General features: G+C 32.9%; 1 protein-coding gene across 1 annotated transcript in view; it reads left to right on the top strand.

Annotated features, from left to right (window-relative positions):
- LOC128165932 (protein bicaudal C homolog 1-like) overlaps positions 1-20,760 on the top strand; it is a 304,614-nt gene that overhangs the window by 173,541 nt on the left and 110,313 nt on the right. The window contains exon 13 of the mRNA XM_052830867.1: positions 12,870-12,956. Within this exon, the coding sequence (XP_052686827.1) occupies positions 12,870-12,956 (87 nt within the window). The remainder of the gene's footprint in view (positions 1-12,869; positions 12,957-20,760) is intronic.

Here is a 20,760-nt window from a genome sequence, read left to right on the forward strand (position 1 = left end):
ACAACTTTGATTTTATAATACATAACAAAATATTTATCGTTTTCAAGTTATTCGTAATAGATTTACGACTCCCTTGGTCCCTAATAAAAAAGGCCAGTCCCTTTTTCTTGATTTTATTGGATAGAACTTTTGATTTTCTACTACTTTTGTTCTATATGTCTTCACAAAATATCAACTGATAAAAAGATATTGATTAAAACATGAAAATTTTGATTCAAAATCTGTACCCCATTTTCGTGCATAAGCGAGCTCCAAGGAATAGCGCCACTGGTGCAAAACAACTAAATAGTGCACAACTTCAAACCATGCTCTACCAATCCTGAAAATTTCAAAGTCATATCTCTAATAGTTTCTGAGATCACCTCTGCACAAAATTGGTCGTAAAAACTTACAAAATCGACAGTAAATCCGGACCGGAAGTGACGACGACAAAAAATTCAAAAGCATATAAAATTCAGCTAATGTCCTATCATCTGTGAAAAAATTGTTGAGATCGGTTGAGTAGTTTTCGAGAAATCGCGTGCACAAAATTTGGAAAAAAAAAATAATAAACAGTACGAAAACTGTAAGGTCTTCCGTTGGAAACGGAAGACCTTAATAAGAAACAGTACGAAAACTATAAGGTCTTCCGTTGGAAACGGAAGACCTTAACTAGACATGATCTCGTTGCGAGCAACGAGGAGGTCTTCCGTCTGATTTTTAGAATATGGAATGACCTTACTCTTGACTTTCATCAGCGAAACGTATCCGGAAAAGGAGGCGGGATATATGAGTAATGGTGAAAGACTATCTATCCCTTTGGTGTCCCTTATTTGAGGGATCAGCTCCTATTCATTCCTTTTAGTCAAAAGGTATTTTTGTGTACCACTAATAAGTATTTAGAAATTGGTTACCGTTTTTGAGATATCTGGGAAAAATCGTTTTGATATCCGGTCCTAATACTCCTTTTAGGGACCAGATAAAAACAATATATGGTTGTACATTGTTAAGCTCAATATTTTTAGCATCTTTTGTTAAATATTGCTTTCCAAAGATTTCCTCCATTTTGAGATATTGAGCATCAAAGTTTTAGATTCTGGCCCCTTAAAATCCCCAATTACGTAACATAAGAGTAAATGATTGCCATGTACAGGTACATTACATTAGAATGAACATAATTGCTTCTATAACGTATCACAAAATATTTAACAGTAAAACGTTATCATTAAAATACTTTAGAGCCCCCTCAGCCCCTTATTAGAAGGGCCAGCACCTTTTTCATGATTTCAAATGAAAGCTCTTGTCAATTCAAACACTTTTTGTTCAACAAGTAATTACAAATTTTGTACGTTCTTGAGATATCTTGAGAGGGTCGTGTTAGGGGCCAACCCTGTAACTCCTTTTAGGGACCGCATAACAAAGAAATTATAGTTGATTATTGTTAAGCTCAATATTTTGAGCATCTTTTGTTCAATATTGCTTATCCAAATGTTTCTTCATTTTGAGATATTAAGCATTAAAGTTTTGAACTTCTGGCCCCTTAAAATCCCTAATTATGTAACATAGGAGTAAATGATTGCCATGTATAGGTAAATAACCTTAGAATGAACATAATTGCTTATATAACGCATCACAAAATATTTCACGGTAAAAGTTATCATTAAAAGACTTTCGAGCCCCCTCAGCCCCTAATTTGAAGGGCCAGCCCCTTTTCTATGATTTCAAATGAAAGCTCTTGTCAATTCAAACACATTTTGTTCAAAAAGTGTTTACAAATTTTGTACCGTTCTCGAGATATCTGGAGAGGGTCGTTTTAGGGGCCGACCCTGTAACTCCTTTTAGGGACCGCATAACAAGGAAATTATGGTTTCAGATTGTTAAGCACAATATTTGAGCATCTTTTGTTAAATTTTGCTTATCCAATTGTTTCTTTATTTTGAGATATTGAACATCAAAGTTTTGGACTTCTGGCCCCTTAAAATCCCTAATACGTAACATAGGAGTAAATGATTGCCATGATTAGGTTAATAACTTAAGAATAAACATAATTGCTTCTATAACGCATCACAAAATATTTCACAGTAAAAAGTTATCATTAAAAGACTCTAGAGCCCCCTCAGCCCCTAATTTGAAGGGCCAGCCCCTTTTACATGATCTGAAATGAAAGCTCTTGATTTAATTAAGTTTTTTTGTTCTACATGTTTTAACAAAATGCTTTCAAGAAAAGAGATATTTAACGAAAACCAATAAAACTAGAACTTTTTTTGTCTTCAACAAAAAGTAAGGGCTTTTCGACATCCCCTTTCCCTTTTTTGATTGTAAATGTCAGGTAAATTCGTATCTATTTTTTATTTTAAAATTCTTCACCGCCTTGGTATAATCAGTTGCCTATTAGAAATATAACCTTATAAATAATGCAATGTCAAAAAAAGATAACTTCAGCACTTTAAAAGTAAATATACTTTTAATTTCTAAAAGAATATTTCCAAAAAATCATAAAAAAGTAAGTATTCCTTTCTCAAATTGAAAACGTGGTATGCCTAGAGTATTAATGTTCTACGTTCATTGAGCAAAGCGAAATAACTCTTTCTAAATCACTTTTTCAACTTTTAAAAAGTTGCAATATTCACACCCTTAATACTCCTATAAAAAGTCAAAAAATGGCCCTACGGACCATAGTTTTTAAATTGTACTCTTTACTCAAAACTTAAAACCGAAAAGATTTTAAAAATCGGATGAAAAATAAAAAAGATACAGCTAATGGGTTGTTTTTAGCTTTGACCCCTCTGGATCCCTTATCTTTCAAAATTTTTATCTCAAAACATTTTCCGGTCTGCAAATTAGGTCCCTCAATATAAATATTAGATATGGAAATATTTACTTGAAAATTGTTTGAGAAAAAGTGGCACGCGTGAATTCAGTTTAACATTAAAACACCCATAGACGATTTTTTATCAACTTATAAAACCGGAAGTTCTCAATTGTTTCAAACGAAACTTTACATATATGATAATTATGACAGTTTTAACATTTCCCATTCCCCATTTAAAAAATTTGGTGGTTATTTCAATTTTTATTTTTTTCATCCCCCCTTTTTTCATAGTTTGAAGTCTAGTATCTCAAAAACAGCAAGAGATACAAAAAAGTTGTTGCTTACGATTTTGTATATCATACTATGAAGTATCTAAATCCAAAATTTCTTTGTTTATAATCAAAAAATAAAATAGACACAAAGGTCCTTCAAATATTTTGTTTTTTGCATGTGTAAACCGTAGTGATGGGCCGATTATCGCCGACAATCGAAAGTCGGTCGCTAAATGTCTCCCGATGTCGATGATCGATTAAGATTTTCATAATCGATTATTTAAAAAAAAAATTAATAAAAACGTAAGTTACGAAAATTCTTCGTACGACTTGACTTTTTTCAAACATCAAAACGAAAATAGGTTTAAACAAAATGGCGGCGCGATGTGCAAGCCTCACGTACGAGGCAAATGCCACTAATCAAGATCCCAACAATAACATGACTCGGGAAATATTTCCATATCCAAATATAAACTTTAAATCCACGGTGTGGAAATATTTTGGATTGTTGACTTGCTCATTTTCTTGAATAAAAACCTTGAACATTGAAGTGGTATGTCATGCGACTCGGCCAGTTGTAAACTTTCTAGTCACGATGTTTAAATGTTAAATTGTTTTGCTTTAATGTGTTTGAAATAGGATTTGAACTTTGAATTTCAAATTAATTTGTTATATTTTAAATTGTTTATGTTTATTGTTTGAAGTTTGAACTTGTTCCTAACTTCCTAGTCACTATAAATGGTACAATTCCTAGTTTTCTTTTATTCTAACCAGGTGCAGTAAATAAGATTGTATGTGCATACATGTAATAATATATAAATTTTAATAACATATTTGATTTATTTGAAAAAATATTTAATAATTTCAAACAACTGAAACAAGTGTATATTACTGTAAATACAACGCAAGGTGCAAGTTTTTGTTCAGAGTTTCATTCAATTAAACAAAATTTGAAAATTTTCGATTATTTAATCGATTATACACTTTTGATTATTTCCGATAATCGATTATGAAAATTTTCCGATTTCCCATCACTACTTTACGAAGTATATAGACCGGAAGCCCAAAAAAGGACATACGGGAGAACTAAACAATTGCTAAAAGAATCTAACATTAAATTTTTATTTTTCTGTTCTGTTTTAAAAAAATCCATGACGAAACTTTGTCGAGAAGAATAATAATAATAAAACAGAACGAAAACAATAGGTCTTTTCGACCGAAAGTCGAAAAGCCCTAATTCATGACGCCTTTTTTATCTTAATTTTCAAGCTTGGGCGAGCTTCGGCGCTCTTTGAGATAAAGATGATTAATGACCATTAGACACTATTTCAGTCTTTCGTCTATCAGCCCTGAAAAGTTCAACATCATATCTTAAATAGTAAAAGAGGAGTTCTCCACACAAAATACCCCTATAAAAACTGATAAATCCACAATATCTCAAGACAGGAAGTGACGTCATCAACAAAAAAAATTTCCAACAAGGTTCAGATCAATACCTATCAGAACTGAAAATTTGACGTAAATCGGTTGAGCCGTTTCCGGGAAATCACGTGCACAAAATCGGTAAGAAAAAAAATAATAATAACTAGACACGATCTCGTTGCGAGCAACGAGGAGGTCTTCCGTCCGATTTTTAGAAGAGGAAATGACCTTTCCTTTTATCTTCATCAACGAAACATATCAGGAAATGCAGATGTGATCTTAAAGAGCGATGGATGAAGAATTATACACCCCGTTGGATCCCTAATTTGAAGGACCAGTCTCATTTTATTTCATATCAAATAAGAGGTCTTTTGACCTAATAACACGTCTTATAACCTGTAATAAAAAGAAACCGAAGAAAAAAAAGAGGGTCTTCCTTTGTAAACGGAAGACCCTAATAACAATTAGAATAGAAGGGTCTTCCGCTGATGACGGAAGACCCTAATAATAAAAGACTGTTTTTGTCTAAATCTTAATTGAAGAGTGTTTTTCAACTTGAACTTTAGTCCAACGACCCTTTTATGTTGAATATTTTAGCTAGAAAATTACATTAAAAGGAGAGAAAGAAATAGAGAGAAAGAACAAATCTTGGCTCCGGCGAGATTAGAACACACAGCCTTTGCAGATGTCTCAAAACATGGCTGACGCAAAATAATTCCCGAATTTGTCTTTGATTTTGGGGCGTTTCCGCCCGGGAGAGGAGCTGAGTTTTTGTATGAGATGAAAAACAACGTGTAAGATGTCTGACTATTCAGGTTTGGTAACAGTGCGAGGTCATTTGAAATATTGTTGCGTGTTTGTGTCTGGAGGGGGGTGAAAAGACCTGAGCTTGATTTTCGTCGTAAATAAATCGAAAATAGAATTTTGAGGTGTGAATCTCGGATTCGGTCATTACATGTAGTACAGTAATTTAGAATTGAACTAGGTTGAAAATAAAGGTTCAAGACGATAGATCCAGTAAAATCAGGCCAGAAAAACTAAATTATTTTGTGAATAGGAGGGGGGGGGGGGGGGGGGGGGGGTCGATGCGTGTACTGTGTAGATTTAATTTCCCAGTATAGACAATAAGCGCCGTTTAATCTCAGGAATTTAGTCTTGATTGTTCAATCCGCTGCATATTTGGCAGAAAATAAGAATGGTGTCCGAGGTTCATTTTCAAGAATTTTCATTAGGATTGAGTGAAGGGCTTGGGAGTTATGATTTTTTTTACAGTACATGTCAATCACGACAATTGAAATTCAAATGCCAAAAACTTCATAACTCTGTTAATAATGAACGAATTGGTCTGGTAATTAGTACAGTAATCTAGAATGGTACTTAGTTGAAATTAAAGGCCCAAGATCAAAGATCAAGGAAAATCGGGCCAGAAAAACTAAATGATTTTATGAATGGGGGGGGGGTCGGTCGGTGACTTCTATATTAAACGTAGAATATTAAATTCTAAATATCACAAATAACACAATTTCTAAACAAAATACATATGTTAGAACAATATATATGCGTTGTTTGAAAGATGTAACTATTGATTTTTTAACATCTGTTTATCTTAGGCTCAAACACTCATAAACGGCTGGTCAGTTTTCAAACATTGTCGCAGTCACTCGTTCGTTTGTATAGTTACGTGTATAAACTTTTTCTTAATCCCAGACAGACAACAGATTTGTATCAGTATATAGACATGCACAAAAAAGGAAAAAGTACACCATCTTTAATAAAAATGACTTTTTATGCCCCAGTCACACATTCACGGATCAACTCCACGGTTCTACTACGGAATATTTTCCACGGTTGACACCGGAAAATCAAATAATCGTTAATGCCCCAGTCACACATTCACAGATCAACTCCTAGTTTCTACTACGGGATATTTTCCACGGTTGACACCGGAAAATCTGATAATACGGAGTTAATACGGATGCACTACGGAATGGATACAAATTGATACATACGAATTACTACGGATTTATACGGAGTTAAAACGGACTTCTACGTTCTAAAACGGTTTAATAAGTTTTTCTAAGGAAGTACTACGGTGGTTTCATCCGTAGTGGAATTTTGAACATGTTCAAAAATTGTCGCAACTATACAAGTATTGCTACGTTTGGATACGATAACAGACGGAAAAGCCACGGGTCAATAAATATCGCCACGAATGATTCCGGATCGCTACCGTAGCTAATCCGGCATTTAATCCTTGAAACTTGAAATAAATACATGTATGATTTTTGGACGCCAATGTACATTTAGCCTCTATCCAATTTACTGCAAGTTACCTATACTAGTTCTTATTTGAATGCTAAAACATTTGTACTTGAGAGAGAGAGAGAGAGAGAGAGAGAGAGAGATTTTCTAGTTTTTTTATAGTGTTTAGGGAATCAGTATATTAGCAACGTATGTCAATAAACACATTTATATACATGCATGCGTGTATCTATATATGTGAATAAATACTAATCAGTCCTCTTTTTAAGGTAATGTTGAATACTTATTTAAACGTGGGTGCATTGCTAAATATTGTGAGTGTCATTGAGATGGCGGCATTTCTTTGATGCCGGCAAAGCGACCCAGCGTTCTGCAGGGGTACTTTGGCGGCACGTCTTTGATGCCTGCGATGCGACGAGCGTTTGAATTAAGCGAACTGCTGACAGAAACAAGCTATCTATTTGTAATTAAAAAAAGCCGCTATTATTTCTATATATTATAAATATAAAACGGAAAACATTAAAATCCATCATTTTAAAGATAAAATCGTTAAACAAAACAAAATTAAGAAAAAACCAACATTCGGCATGTCTGATATCGGCAATGCGACGAGCGTCTAAATTTAGAGAGCTGCTGGCAGAAAAGAGCTCCATATTTGTACTGAAAAAGCCGCTATTATTTTTAATTATGACAAAAATAAAACTAAAAACATTCAAATCCATCATTTTAAAGACGAAATCATTAATCAAAACACAAATAAGAGAGAAAAAACATTCGGCACTCAGGGACTGAACCAGGGTCGTCTGGGCACAAGTCCAACACTCTAACGACTGAGCTACGCGGACCTTCGCTTCAGGATTTTGGGGTCCAAAATCTCAAGAATGCATGGATCGATTTTAAAACAAATTTCATATTTAGAAGTTTTGAGGGCGTCTCTATCGAATGAAATAAAAAGAAAATTCAAATCTCAAAAATTGAAAAATTAAGGTTTTTCATTTCCTTCCGGTGACGACCGGAAGTAACGGCGGACGTTCGGATATGCGTAGTACACTGCGGCTGGACACTTTCTATCATCCGTGAAAATTTAAAAGTTCTATCTTAAATACTTTTTTAGAAAACTCGTGAACAAGCAAAAACATAAAATCTTTAATATCTCGGGACCGGAAGTGACGACCAAAAAAATCCCATGTACTTTTCTTACAAATTTTGTCATAAACAAGATCTGAAAGTTTTATCAAAATCGGCTGAAGCGTTTTTGAGAAAACGTGGGAGAAAAAAAAAAGAATAATAATAATAGAGGAAAAGAAACAAAGCAATAACAATAAGGTCTTCCGTTGGAAACGGAAGACCTTAATAATAGGGAAAGAGAAACCTAAGAAAAACAATAAGGTCTTCCGTTGGAAACGGAAGACCTTAATAAATAATAATAATAAGAAACAGTGCGAAAACAATAAGGTCTTCCGTTGGAAACGGAAGACCTTAATAAGAAATCGTACGAAAACTATAAGGTCTTCCGTTGGAAACGGAAGACCTTAAATATTTAAAAATCTTCTTCTCTGAAACTGATCAGCTAGAATGGCTGTAACTTGTGTAGAAGCATATTCAGGTTGTGTAGATTCGAGTTCAAATGAACCCCAGGGGTAGGGATTGGGCCCCAATTGGGGGTCGAATTTTAACATAGGAATATATAGACCAATTTGCCAGAAAGATGTTACATGTGCGGAAGCACCCTCAGGCAGTGTGAATTCAAGTATGTTCTAATCATGATCCCTGGGGGTACAGTGGGGTCAAAATTATGGTTCAAATTTTTACATAGGAATATATAGAAAAAAAATCTTTATAAATCTTCTTCTCAAAGAGTGGGTAGTCAAATTTTCACATACAGACGCTGAATCATACTATTACACCAAAAAACGTGCGACTTTCATGCGAGAAATGTTTTCTGTAAACCGTTTAGCGTTATGTGTAAACCATTTATCGCTTCGTGTGAATCATGAAGTGTTTCGTGTAAACCGTGGAGCGTGAGAACCACATGAAATAAATGACAATTTAATTGTTTCAAAATGGCGCCCGTGTTTTACATTACTTTAAACTGTTTGTGATTGGCAAAACTGATGATATACTGGTCTTTTTACAAAATTGAATTAATTTTTAACAAACAAAAGAAAGGTACAGTATGTGTTAAAAGAAGACTAGTTACAGAGTGCATGTATAACGTTTTTAGCTCACCTAAGCTGAAAGCTCAAGTAAAAGTATGATTTGTTTGTAAACAACCATAGCATAGGTAATCTTGTTTCAAACGGGAATTGAAATAAATAAAAGTATGTTTTATTATTATAATTAGGGACACACTGTTAATTAAATGTATTCAAATTATGAGCCTGTGAAATGTGCAAAGACTTTATAAAGCAGAAAGAAAATAATTTTTTTTAACTTTGAAATTTCTTCGATTTTTGTATCCATGATGAGTTTTTGTGTTATAAACGCATCACTACCTATTATATAACGAAATATACTGATTATTATTTTTGAAACAGCACAAAAAGTCAAGGGGAGCTTATGCTATACCCCCGGCGTCGGCGTCGGCGTTTGGACCTGGTTAGAGTTTTTGTTGCATGTCCTGTATCTTGTCGTATATTCACCAAACTTGCATGGATGATGCATCTGGACCTACTTATGGACTTGAAAGACTTGGATGCTGAATCTGGGTCCTAAATTTCAGATGCTGGAGGAGGTTAAGATTTTTGGAGCAGGTTAAAGTTTTTGTTGTAGGTGCCCTTTGATAGCAATATCTAAGTTACTGCTGGTCCTTACTTCACCAAACTTGCATGGATGGTGTGTCTTATGATACTGATGCACCACACATGAGGCTTGAATGCTGAATCTGAGCCATAGGTTTCAGATGCTGGAGGAGGTTAAGGTTTTTAGAGCTGGTTAAAGTTTTTGTTGCAGGTTCCCTCTGATGATGATATTTTAGTTACTACTGGTCCTAACTTCACCAAACTTGCATGGATGATGCTTCTTATGATACTGATGCACCTGACAGGGTTGAATGCTGAATCTGAGCCATAGGTTTCAGATGCTGGAGGAGGTTAAGGTTTTTAGAGCTGGTTATACCCACACTTTCTAAAGAAAGTTCGGGTATATTGTTACCCTGTTCCGTCCGTCTGTCCATCTGTCCGTCCGTCCGTCTGTCATGTTTTACTTTCTCAAACTGCTCTTACATCTTATAAACCAGCAAACTGAACTCTTGGAAGTCTCGCCATCTATGAGATTGATCAACCCAATATATTTCCGTAGTGAGTCAGTAACTAACCTAATAAGTAATAATATAGTATCATACGATATTGTATAATATGATATTGGATTATAATATGATATATTATCACATCACATGAAATTGTATTGTATGATATTGTAAAATATATTATTGTATCATATGATACAATATGTATAATATAATGTTGTATTATATATTTTACTTTATCACATAATATTGTATCATTTTATATGATACAATGTTGTATCAAATTATATTGTATCATGATACAATATCATATTATGTTTCAAAAATGATACAGTATCATACAATATCATACTATATTATACAATTAATATCATATGTTTCAATGTTATGATGTATTATGTATTATGATATTGTAATATAATTTATACTATATTGTTTTATATATTATGATATTGTATTATGTGATCAAATACAATAACGTTTAACACAATACAATGTCATACCATACGTTACAATATCATATCTCATCATTGTTTATTATGGTATTTTATTGTATTATATGATATATCTTGTAAATATGATAGGATGCAATATTTAATTTTATATTATTGTATTGATTAACATATGAACATATGATTATCATACAATTTTTTAACAGATGATATACGATATTGTGTCAAAACAGAATCCATGGATATCCAAGATCATAAAGTATGATTTTCATTTAATATGATAAAGGTGGTCTCATAAAGGTGAAGTCTCATAAGGGTGATGACTCGTCTCGGTGAGCTTTGTAATCTGTGATTACCTATGTTTACATTTAAATAATGGAAGTTATGCAAATAATGATAAATGTTTTGCGAGGTTTATCCAAGGTAACAAAATGCAAGCTCATTAAAGAAAATAATAGTCCTGTGGGATCAATTTTCTGAGATAAGGATCGAGTTACATTGTACCATAAGAGAAAGTAAGGAAAACTAATTGCATCTGTCAAGACTCATATAAGAAACATGTTCAAGATTTTTCATTTACTGCAAGGGGAGGGGTTATTGTCATTGTGGTTTTTTTCTCTTTAATAAATGAAAAAAATATTACATACAGAAATTTGTAAACGAATTGTATGTGTATTTACAGTGAAGTTTGGAAATTTTGGAAAAAAGTTGTTATAGCTCTAGAATGTTTTTTATTTATGTGTCATAAACCTTTCTGATTCAATTATATATTTTTGTTACTTAAATTAAGTTATATAATATCTTGCATAGGATCTTCTTTTTTTTTTTGGGGGGGGGGGGATGGTATTCAATAAAGGTTAATATGTCAAAGATTAAGTACATGCCAAAATAAGTAAAATTCAGATATTTAATTTTTGTTAATCCACCCAAGGGCTATATGGCACGATATCCTTTGAACACCCATATAAAGCCATTATTGCTTAGGTGAGCAATGTGGCCCATTTGGGCCTCTTGTTGGAGCTGGTTAAAGATTTTGAAGCAGTTGCCCTCTGATGATTATATTTTCATTATTACTGGTCTTAACTTCACCAACTTGCGGGAATGGATGGTGCATCTTATGATACTTATGCACTTGACAGGCTTGAATGCTGAATCTGAGCTATAGGTTTCAGATACCAGGGTTCGACATTAACCTTAGTCCGTTAGTCACAGACTAATTGGTTTTGAGTCGGACTAACAAAATTTCTGTCTAATCATTCCGGTTGGACTAATAAAAAAAACTGCTTAAAAAAATGTGTAAATTATCGATGTTGCAAAGCCACGGCAATATTGTCGACAACTTCCTGGAAAACTCTGAGTTTATTTTTACAGTAAATTGATATATGATACATTTTGGTGATTATAGAGTTACCGAGTGAAAACAACAGAGGTATGCAGGATGTTATGGATGATTTGGTAAATTTTTTGCCCTAAGGGTAGGTAACGAGCACACATGTTCACAACAACCCTGGTTTCGATAGAGACGCTTAGGTGTTTAAAAAAAAATAAACTGAAAGGTGAAAGGAAATTTCTTGTTGTTTAATTTAAATGATTTGTGTTTAAATCATTTGTCTTAAATTGCTTATTATTTATACCTGGTTTTTAAAGAACTTAAATAACAAAAAGAACATGGTAGCTCAACGCCCTGATCTATTGCACAGATCTATTTTTAACATCTGTAATGGCGGCTTCTACCATGTACATGGAGATAGTGAATACGCAGCTTCTTGCTATATACTGAATAGTACAATACAACTAAGCCAGTGATTAACCTGTAAGAAAAAAACATCAAAAAATTCCTTGTGATACCCATCCCTTCTTACAAATTCTAATAAAAACAGTGTTTTTTATTAGACAAAAAACGGTAATGCATTTCATTTATTTTTGACGGACTAATAAAATTGCCTGCGGACTAGTTAAAGTTAACAGACACTAGTCCGGCAGGACTAATGCATAAAAAAGTTAGTGTCGACCCCTGGATACTGGATGAGGTTAAGGTTTTGAGCTAGTTGAGGGTTTTAGAGCAGGTGCCCATTGATAGACAAATCTTAGTTATTATTGGCTCAGTCTTTATCTAATTTGAATAGATGATGCATCTTGTGATTATAAAAATTATATGATACTATTATCATAAGATATTGTATCAATTCATAAGCAATATAATATTTTATATTATTGTATTGATAAACATTGTATTTTTCAACATATGATATGCATGTACTATATTGTGTTGAAACAGTGTCCATAAATATACAAGATTATTAACTATAATTTTCATATAGTATGATAAAGTTGGTCTTATCAAGATGATGCCTCATAAATGTGATGCTTTGTCTCTGTTGGCTTTATAATTTGTAATTCCCTATGTTTTTTTTTAAAAACAGAGCATGAGAGTTCTGTTAAGGAGAGAACTTGCCATGATGGTACTCTTGGAAACAGTCCAAAGGGATTTGGAAGGAGTCAATCTGCAGGTAAGATATGAATATGTTTTTCTACATTTTGTTGGCATTAATTTTCATTGGATCTTGTCTCACAAGAATGAAAAACATTCTAGATAAAAACGGCCATTTTATAGTGGTTAAACGAAGGTATTTATCAGGTGTAGGGAAATTTAACAGTCAATAAATTGATTCTTGCATTTTTAGCTCACATGATCTGAAAGCTGAAGCGAGCTGTTCTGATCACATATCCCCGCAAACGAAGTTTAGGGTATATTTTGGAATCACCTTGTCTTTCTGTCTGTCCGTCTGTAGGTGCAATTTTGTTCCCCGTATAGAATATTTTACTGTTGCATAGAATAGTCTGAAAATGACTATATATAGTTTGAGCTTAAAATGGCCCCTTAAAATGAACATCATCATTTTACTGTACTTCTTTGTTTTATTTGTACAAATATACATTTGAAGTTTTTTCATAATTTTTATTTTGATTTAAGTGCCCACAACTTAAGAATATGACATCATAAAGTTTACCTTTTCCCTCCATGTTCGCATTTTAAGCATTAAACGGCTTGTTTTGAAGCAGTTCTTCCTCAAGGAAACATTGTGCGATTGCTTGAACAAACAAAATATTTTTACCAAAGATGTATCTACCGTATTTTTCGGGGCATAGGCCGGTATTTTTTTCCTCCGATGAGCGAGCCCCGGCCTATCCCCCGGGATCGGGTATTCTTAGACTCAAAGTTAAAAAAATTTAACAGTAAAATATAAAATCCACTGTTTTTATCCGTTGTACTGTTGTAGCAATTTATTATGAGGGTTGGGTTTTTTTCATCCGTTTGAACTATTGTTCGATAGTTGTCCCGTTGATAATTTTTGTAATGACATCGTGAGTAATAAAATGTACAGTACTGTACGAGGTATTTCTTTACAATCCTAATCAAAAGAATTTTTTTCCCACGTTCGTGTATGAACCCTGGAAACTATTATTGCGTAGTAAAAAAGAAAACGAAACCGGGTAGAATGTAATATGACGGAATTTTGGTGAATTCTTCATGTCTGCGTTCGTAGGAATCACTGGTCTTGGGTGTAGAATAAATCAAATGCTATGTGTTTTTACAATTAATTTTCTGTTGGATGAAATAACGGTATTCTGGTGTCGTGTGTATATACAAAGGTGTGAAACTCGTGACTAAAACACAGCCTGGGGGCACGTAGCCTAGTGTACACTGTTACACTTCATTGCATTAACTGTGTTTTTAGCATTACAACTTCTCTGCATAATGACAAGTCACTATTTAATTAATTAATAGAAAGAACACAAATTAAATATTTTATTTTCTCATTCATAGCGATTACGGGGGATAACTCTATTTGAATATGAAACCACGTGTTGAGCTAATGGACGCTATATACCCCGTATTTACAAGTAGCTTTCAAAGTATAACTTGATTAAATGAGATTTAGCAATAAGGTATTAATAAAATATAAAAGGTTTGGTAAAATATTATACTTAGTTCTACCAGACAGAACCACGGAGGTTGGTGTTGCAATTAAATTTACACTATGTAAAATTATGATACAAAACAATATACCGACGAATACGGAAGAGAACAAACAGCCACAAAACACAGATTAATTTTTAAAAATTGCTTAAAATATATATGTTAAGCAAATTTAATAACTTTAATTACTCTTTTGACTTTCTACATCGATATTCTGAAAGTATATACTTAATACGGTGACTTTCTTAATTGGCGGTCATACTTTCACTATAGTAATCATCGATTGAAAATCGGCTTATCCCTCAATTCAGCTAGTCTAAGGATTTTTCTTGAATTCTGTCTGAAAATTAGCAATTCGGCCTATGCCCCACATCGACATATGCCCCGAAAAATACGGTAAGTCTGCAATAATTAAATCTGACAAAAAGTTTGTTCTTGTTCAAAGATTCACTCTATATTTTTCATTAAAAAAAGAATGGAAAATGTCAATTTTTGTCTGATTTTGACTGGATTTTAAAAATAGCGCCACTATTTGTCAAACACCATCTGAAGATGACAATGCATCTGCATTTTTTATTAAGATTGGCAAAAATTTAATGATTTTATGACAGTTTTCATTTTCCTTATCATATATATATATATATATATATATATATATATATATATATATATATATATGAAAAAAATCACAACACCGAAATAAACTCAACTAGTTTCATTTTAAATCATCAGGAGTAATGAAAAAAATCACAACACCGAAATAAACTCAATGAAAAAAATCACAACACCGAAATAAACTCAATGAAAAAAATCACAACACCAAAATAAACTCAATGAAAAAAAAAAAATATATATATATATATATATATATATATATATATATATATATATATATATATATATATATATATATAAATCCTTTCAAATTTTATTGATTAACTAATAGTATACTCTCTAAAGCAATAAAAATATATGTTTTTTGTCCTTTTTTAGCTCACCTTAGCTGAAAGCTCAATTTTAACCAAATTGGGTACTAAGCATTCTTATCGGAAGGCAAATATTAGTTGCGAAAATGAAAGACCGATCTTTATTCAAATTGGAGCAAAACCTCGAAACTGAAGAAAAAGGGGGGTGCATTTTTAAAAATCTTCTTCTCAAGAACTACAGAGTCAAATTCAATGTAATTTACCTTAAATAATTCTTATGGAAAGGAAATTATAAATAGTAAAAACTATGGGCTAATTCTGTTTCAAATCTGAGTTATTAGGAAAATAATAATAAAGAAAAAGCATGTTTCAATCAGTTTATAGCTTCGGGTTCGGTAATCTTTAAGTCTTGGTAGCCAAAACCGGACCGGGGCAAATTAAAAGATCAGCAGTTATTAATCTGCCAATCTCATTAAAATTTTCTGGATATGTTACGGACCAGTATATTTGTATTCACTGTAAATATTGCTTCAAAACAATGCATATTTATACCCCCGCAAAGTTTAGAGGGGTATATTGGTTTCACCCTGTTTGTCTGTCCGTCTGTCTGTCCGTCCATCTGTCTGTAGACTCAACTTTGTCCACCCTATATAATTTTTTACTACTGCATGGAACAGTCTGAAAATTTGTACATATGTTGATCACCATCTGAAGATGTGCACCTGCAATTTTTTTGAAGATCAGACAAGTTTTAATGATTTTATGACAGTTTTCATTTTCCTTATTCTATATATTGTACACTTATGTTGTAGAGTAAGGGAGGTAATCCTTACAGATTTTATGAATTATTAATAGTATTAAAACACTCTAAAATATATTTATATGAATACATTCAGATGGAGGTTTTTTAGCTCACCGAGACGAAGTCAGGGGGAGCTTATGCTATACCCTCGGCGTCGGCGTCGGCGTCGGCGTCCGGACCTGGTTAAAGTTTTTGTTGCAGGTCCTGTATCTAAGCTATTACTTGCCCTATCTTCACCAAACTTGCATGGATGATGCATCTGGACCTACTTATGGACTTGAAAGACTTGGATGCTGAATCTGAGTCCTAAATTTCAGATGCTGGAGGAGGTTAAGGTTGTTGGACCAGGTTAAAGTTTTTGTTGCAGGTGCCCTTTGATAGCAATATCTAAGTTACTGCAGGTCCGTACTTCACCAAACTTGCATGGATGGTGTGTCTTATGATACTGATGCACCCGATAGGCTTGAGTGCTGATTCTGAGCTAAAGGTTTCGGATGCTGGAGGAGGTTAAGGTTTTTGGAGCAGGTTAAAGTTTTTGTTGCAGGTGCCCTTTGATAGCAATATCTAAGTTACTGCTGGTCCGTACTTCACCAAACTTGCATGGATTGTGTGTCTTATAATACTGATGCACCAGGCAGGCTTGGGTGCTGAATCTGAGCTATAGGTTACAGATGCTGAAGGAGGTTAAGGTTTTTAGAGCTGGTTAAAGTTTTTGTTGCAGGTGCCCTCTGATGATTATATCTTAGTTACTACTTGTCCTAACTTCACCAGACTTCCATGGATGGTGCGTCTTATGATACTGATGCACCAGACAGGCTTGAATGCTGAATCTGAGCCATAGGTTTCGGATGCTGGAGGAGGTTAAGGTTTTTGGAGCTAGTAAAAGTTTTTGAAACAGGTGCCCTCTGATGACTATATCTTAGTTATTATTTGTCCTAACTTCACCAGACTTCCAGTCTTATGATACTGATGCACCTGACAGGCTTGAATGCTGAGTCTGAGCCATAGGTATGGTTAAGTTTTTTGGAACAGGTCACATGTTGAATAGATAATAGTACTATTTCAAACTCGCATAGTTGATTAAACTGTAAAATGAATGAATCACAGAGGAAGCTTCAGTTGCAGAGCTTGATCTCCATTATCAAGGATGCTAAAAAATATATCTTAGTTATTACAGGTCCTAACTTCACCAAACTTGAATGGATGGTGTGTCTTATGATACAGATGCACCTGACAGGCATGGATGTTGAATCTGAGCCATAGGTTGCGGATGCTGGAGCAGGTTAAGGTTTTAATTGCTAGTGCCCTCTGATGATGATATCTTAGTTATTACTGGTCTGAACTTCACCAAACTTGCATGGAAATGCGTCTTATGTATACTGATGCACCTGACAGGCTTGAATGCTGAATCTGAGCCATAGGTTTCGGATGCTGGATAATGTTTAGTTTTTTTGGAACAGGTCACATGTTTTATAGATGATAGCTTGCATAGTTGATTTGACTATATTTTAAATGAAACACAGAGGTTGCTTCAGATGCAGAGCCTGATCTCCATTATCAAGGATGCTAAAGAAATCTCCTACCTCACTCAAACCTGCTCGATAGATAGATGTGTTTGTTGATATGATATAGTATTGTATAGTATGAAACAATATTGTTTAATATGATACAATATAATATCATATGTAATATTATTAAAAGTTATATGATACGATATGATATTTTATCAATTTTTTTGATATTTTATGTTATGATAATGTATCATGATATCGTCATGTATAGTATTGTATACTATGATACAATATTGTATAATATTATATTGTATTATTAATTTATTATTTTATCACGTGATACTATTACATAAGATATTGCAAAATATAATATTGTATCCTATGATACAATATTGTATATTCTATAATATTGTATCATATGATATTGTATTTGTAATGATATTAGTTTCTGTAATATAGAATTATATCACATGAAATTGTATAATATGATACTTTTATATTTTATAATATCGTATCATACGATATTGTATAATATGATATTGGTTTATAATATGATATATTTTCACATCACATGAAATTGTTTTGTATGATATTGTAAAATATATTATTGTATCAAATGATACAATATGTATAATATGATATTGTATTATATAATATTTTACTATATCACATAATATTGTATCATATGATACAATATCATATTATGTATCAAAAATGATACAATTTCATACTATATAATACAATATAATATCATATGTTTCAATGTTATGATGTATTATGTAATATGATATCATATTATAAAACTATATTGTTTTATATATTATGATATTGTATTATGTGATCAAATACAATAACGTATAACACAATACAATATCATATCATACGTTACAATATCATATCTCATCATTGTTTATTATGGTATTTTATTGTATTATATGATATTTGTTGTAAATATGATAGGATGCAATATTTAATTTTATATTATTGTTTTGATTAACATATGAACATATGATTATCATACAATTTTTTAACATATGATATACGATATTGTGTCAAAACAGAATCCATGAATATCAAAGATCATAAAGTATGATTTTCATTTGATATGATAAAGGTGGTCTCATAAGGGTGATGTCTCGTCTCGGTGAGCTTTGTAATCTGTGATTACCTATGTTTGTCTTTATGTCTTAACTAAATTTATTTTCTATAACTATTCTATCAACTGACAATGCAAATTTTTTTTTTGCTAATGATAAATTCTTAGGAGCTAATAAGAACATCAAAGACAAGTGTGGCTGAATTCATGGTTTAGATGGAGCATGTGTTTAGGGAAAATTGATAATCTGTAAAATTGGCGTTGGTTTTGGGGCTATTTTAAAACTGTTTCATGTAAACCAAAAGTTTCTTTAATTAATATAAGGAAATAAAAAATATCAGTATTAATGATAGTTTATAAGTTAATTAAGAAGTTAATAATTTTTTTAAAAAGTTGTTTAAATTTTTTAGTCAAGTAAATTGAAGTGACCCTAAAGGGCACTAAATTAGAAATTACATGTTTAAATAATTCTTAATGGTGCAAGCCTAGCATGAAATTAACACAGGCAATTGGTAAATAAACAAACAGTAAAATGTGTACACAGGTAAGGTCAATCCTGTGTGCGGTCATCCGGAACAACTCTCGATGTCGGTAGCGTTCATCTTACGAAGAAGTGAGCCACCCGTGTGCGTTGAAGTGAAACTAATGCCCTGTAGAGTTACTGTGTACACAAAAGGGGTGTCAACTAATTAAACAAAGGAATATACAGGAGTTAGAGGGTGGGAAATTATTATTACACGGTCACAATCATATCAGATTAACCGAAAATGATGTTTTTTTTCGATCAGATTATCAGGAAAAAATATAAAGGGATATATAAGAAATTGTTCGGTGTTTTGATATTATATCAGATTAACCGAATTATCAGATTAACCGCAATCAGATTAAGTGGAACCCTCTGTTTAGTGAAAAACTAAACAGGCGGGATATAAACTGGCCGCTCATGGCGAGTGGCCGCTGAATAAAGGTAGCCGTAACAGCAGGTGCAACTGTAGTAAAAATGTATTAAATCTTAAAATATCATCTTGGTTATGATGTCCACTACTAGTAGCTCCTCGACTTAAATTGTAAAATTCATGGCCCAAGGATCAGGGGTTTAGGAAAAGGGGGGGGCGGCCCAATATAGTGTTAATGCATATAATGTTTAAAAATCTTCTCTATTCTCACATCTGTATGAAAAACTGACTTTTTAATTATGTTTACCAGGAAGTCCTCCACTAAAATTTCAAATTTCATGTCCCCTGGAGTATGGGTTTTGACTCTAGGGCAAGGCCAAAATGGATTTATAAGTGTTAATGCATATAATGTTTAAAAATTATCTTCTTTACTCCCACACACCTGAAAGGAAAACTAAATTCATGATTTTGTAGACCAGATCTTTTAAGTTTTTCCCTAAAATTATAGGTTTCATAGTTCTTTTTGAAAGATTTCAGGCAGGGAGGTGGTCGTCATTACAAATTTATAATTTTTCTACTCTAGAATGAAACATAATTAAATGCATATATGAGACTCCTCGACAACTTTGTGTATTGGTTATATGCTACTCGAGTGACTGTTAAAGCCTATTCGCCTCCTGTTTATTTGTTTTTTGTTTTGTTCTTTTTCTTTTCTTTTTTTTGTTAAATACAGTTAAATATCGATATCTCGAAGTTCGAGGGACCACGGAAAAACTTCGAGATATCTGGGTGTTCGAGATATCCGAAGTCGAAATTCTTCGACTCCATTAGCGTTTTTGTTTTTGTCCTGACATGTTAACACAGGAAGTCCTTATATGCACTATAATTTGAGAACCGGTATGAACGGAAATAAAAAGACGGAATATTGAAACGATGTTTTATTTATAGACATTTATAGACATTGCACATATACACTTAGATAAGAATTTATGTCTTTGCTGTGTTGAGACATGTTGTTGAATGATGTACAGAATTCTGTACCATCTTTTATAGCCAAAGACAAATGTGTTAATTGTTTGATTTTTGTTCACATTAGAAATA

The sequence above is a fragment of the Crassostrea angulata genome, chromosome 10, assembly GCF_025612915.1.
Source record: "Crassostrea angulata isolate pt1a10 chromosome 10, ASM2561291v2, whole genome shotgun sequence".
Classification (NCBI taxonomy): domain Eukaryota; kingdom Metazoa; phylum Mollusca; class Bivalvia; order Ostreida; family Ostreidae; genus Magallana; species Magallana angulata.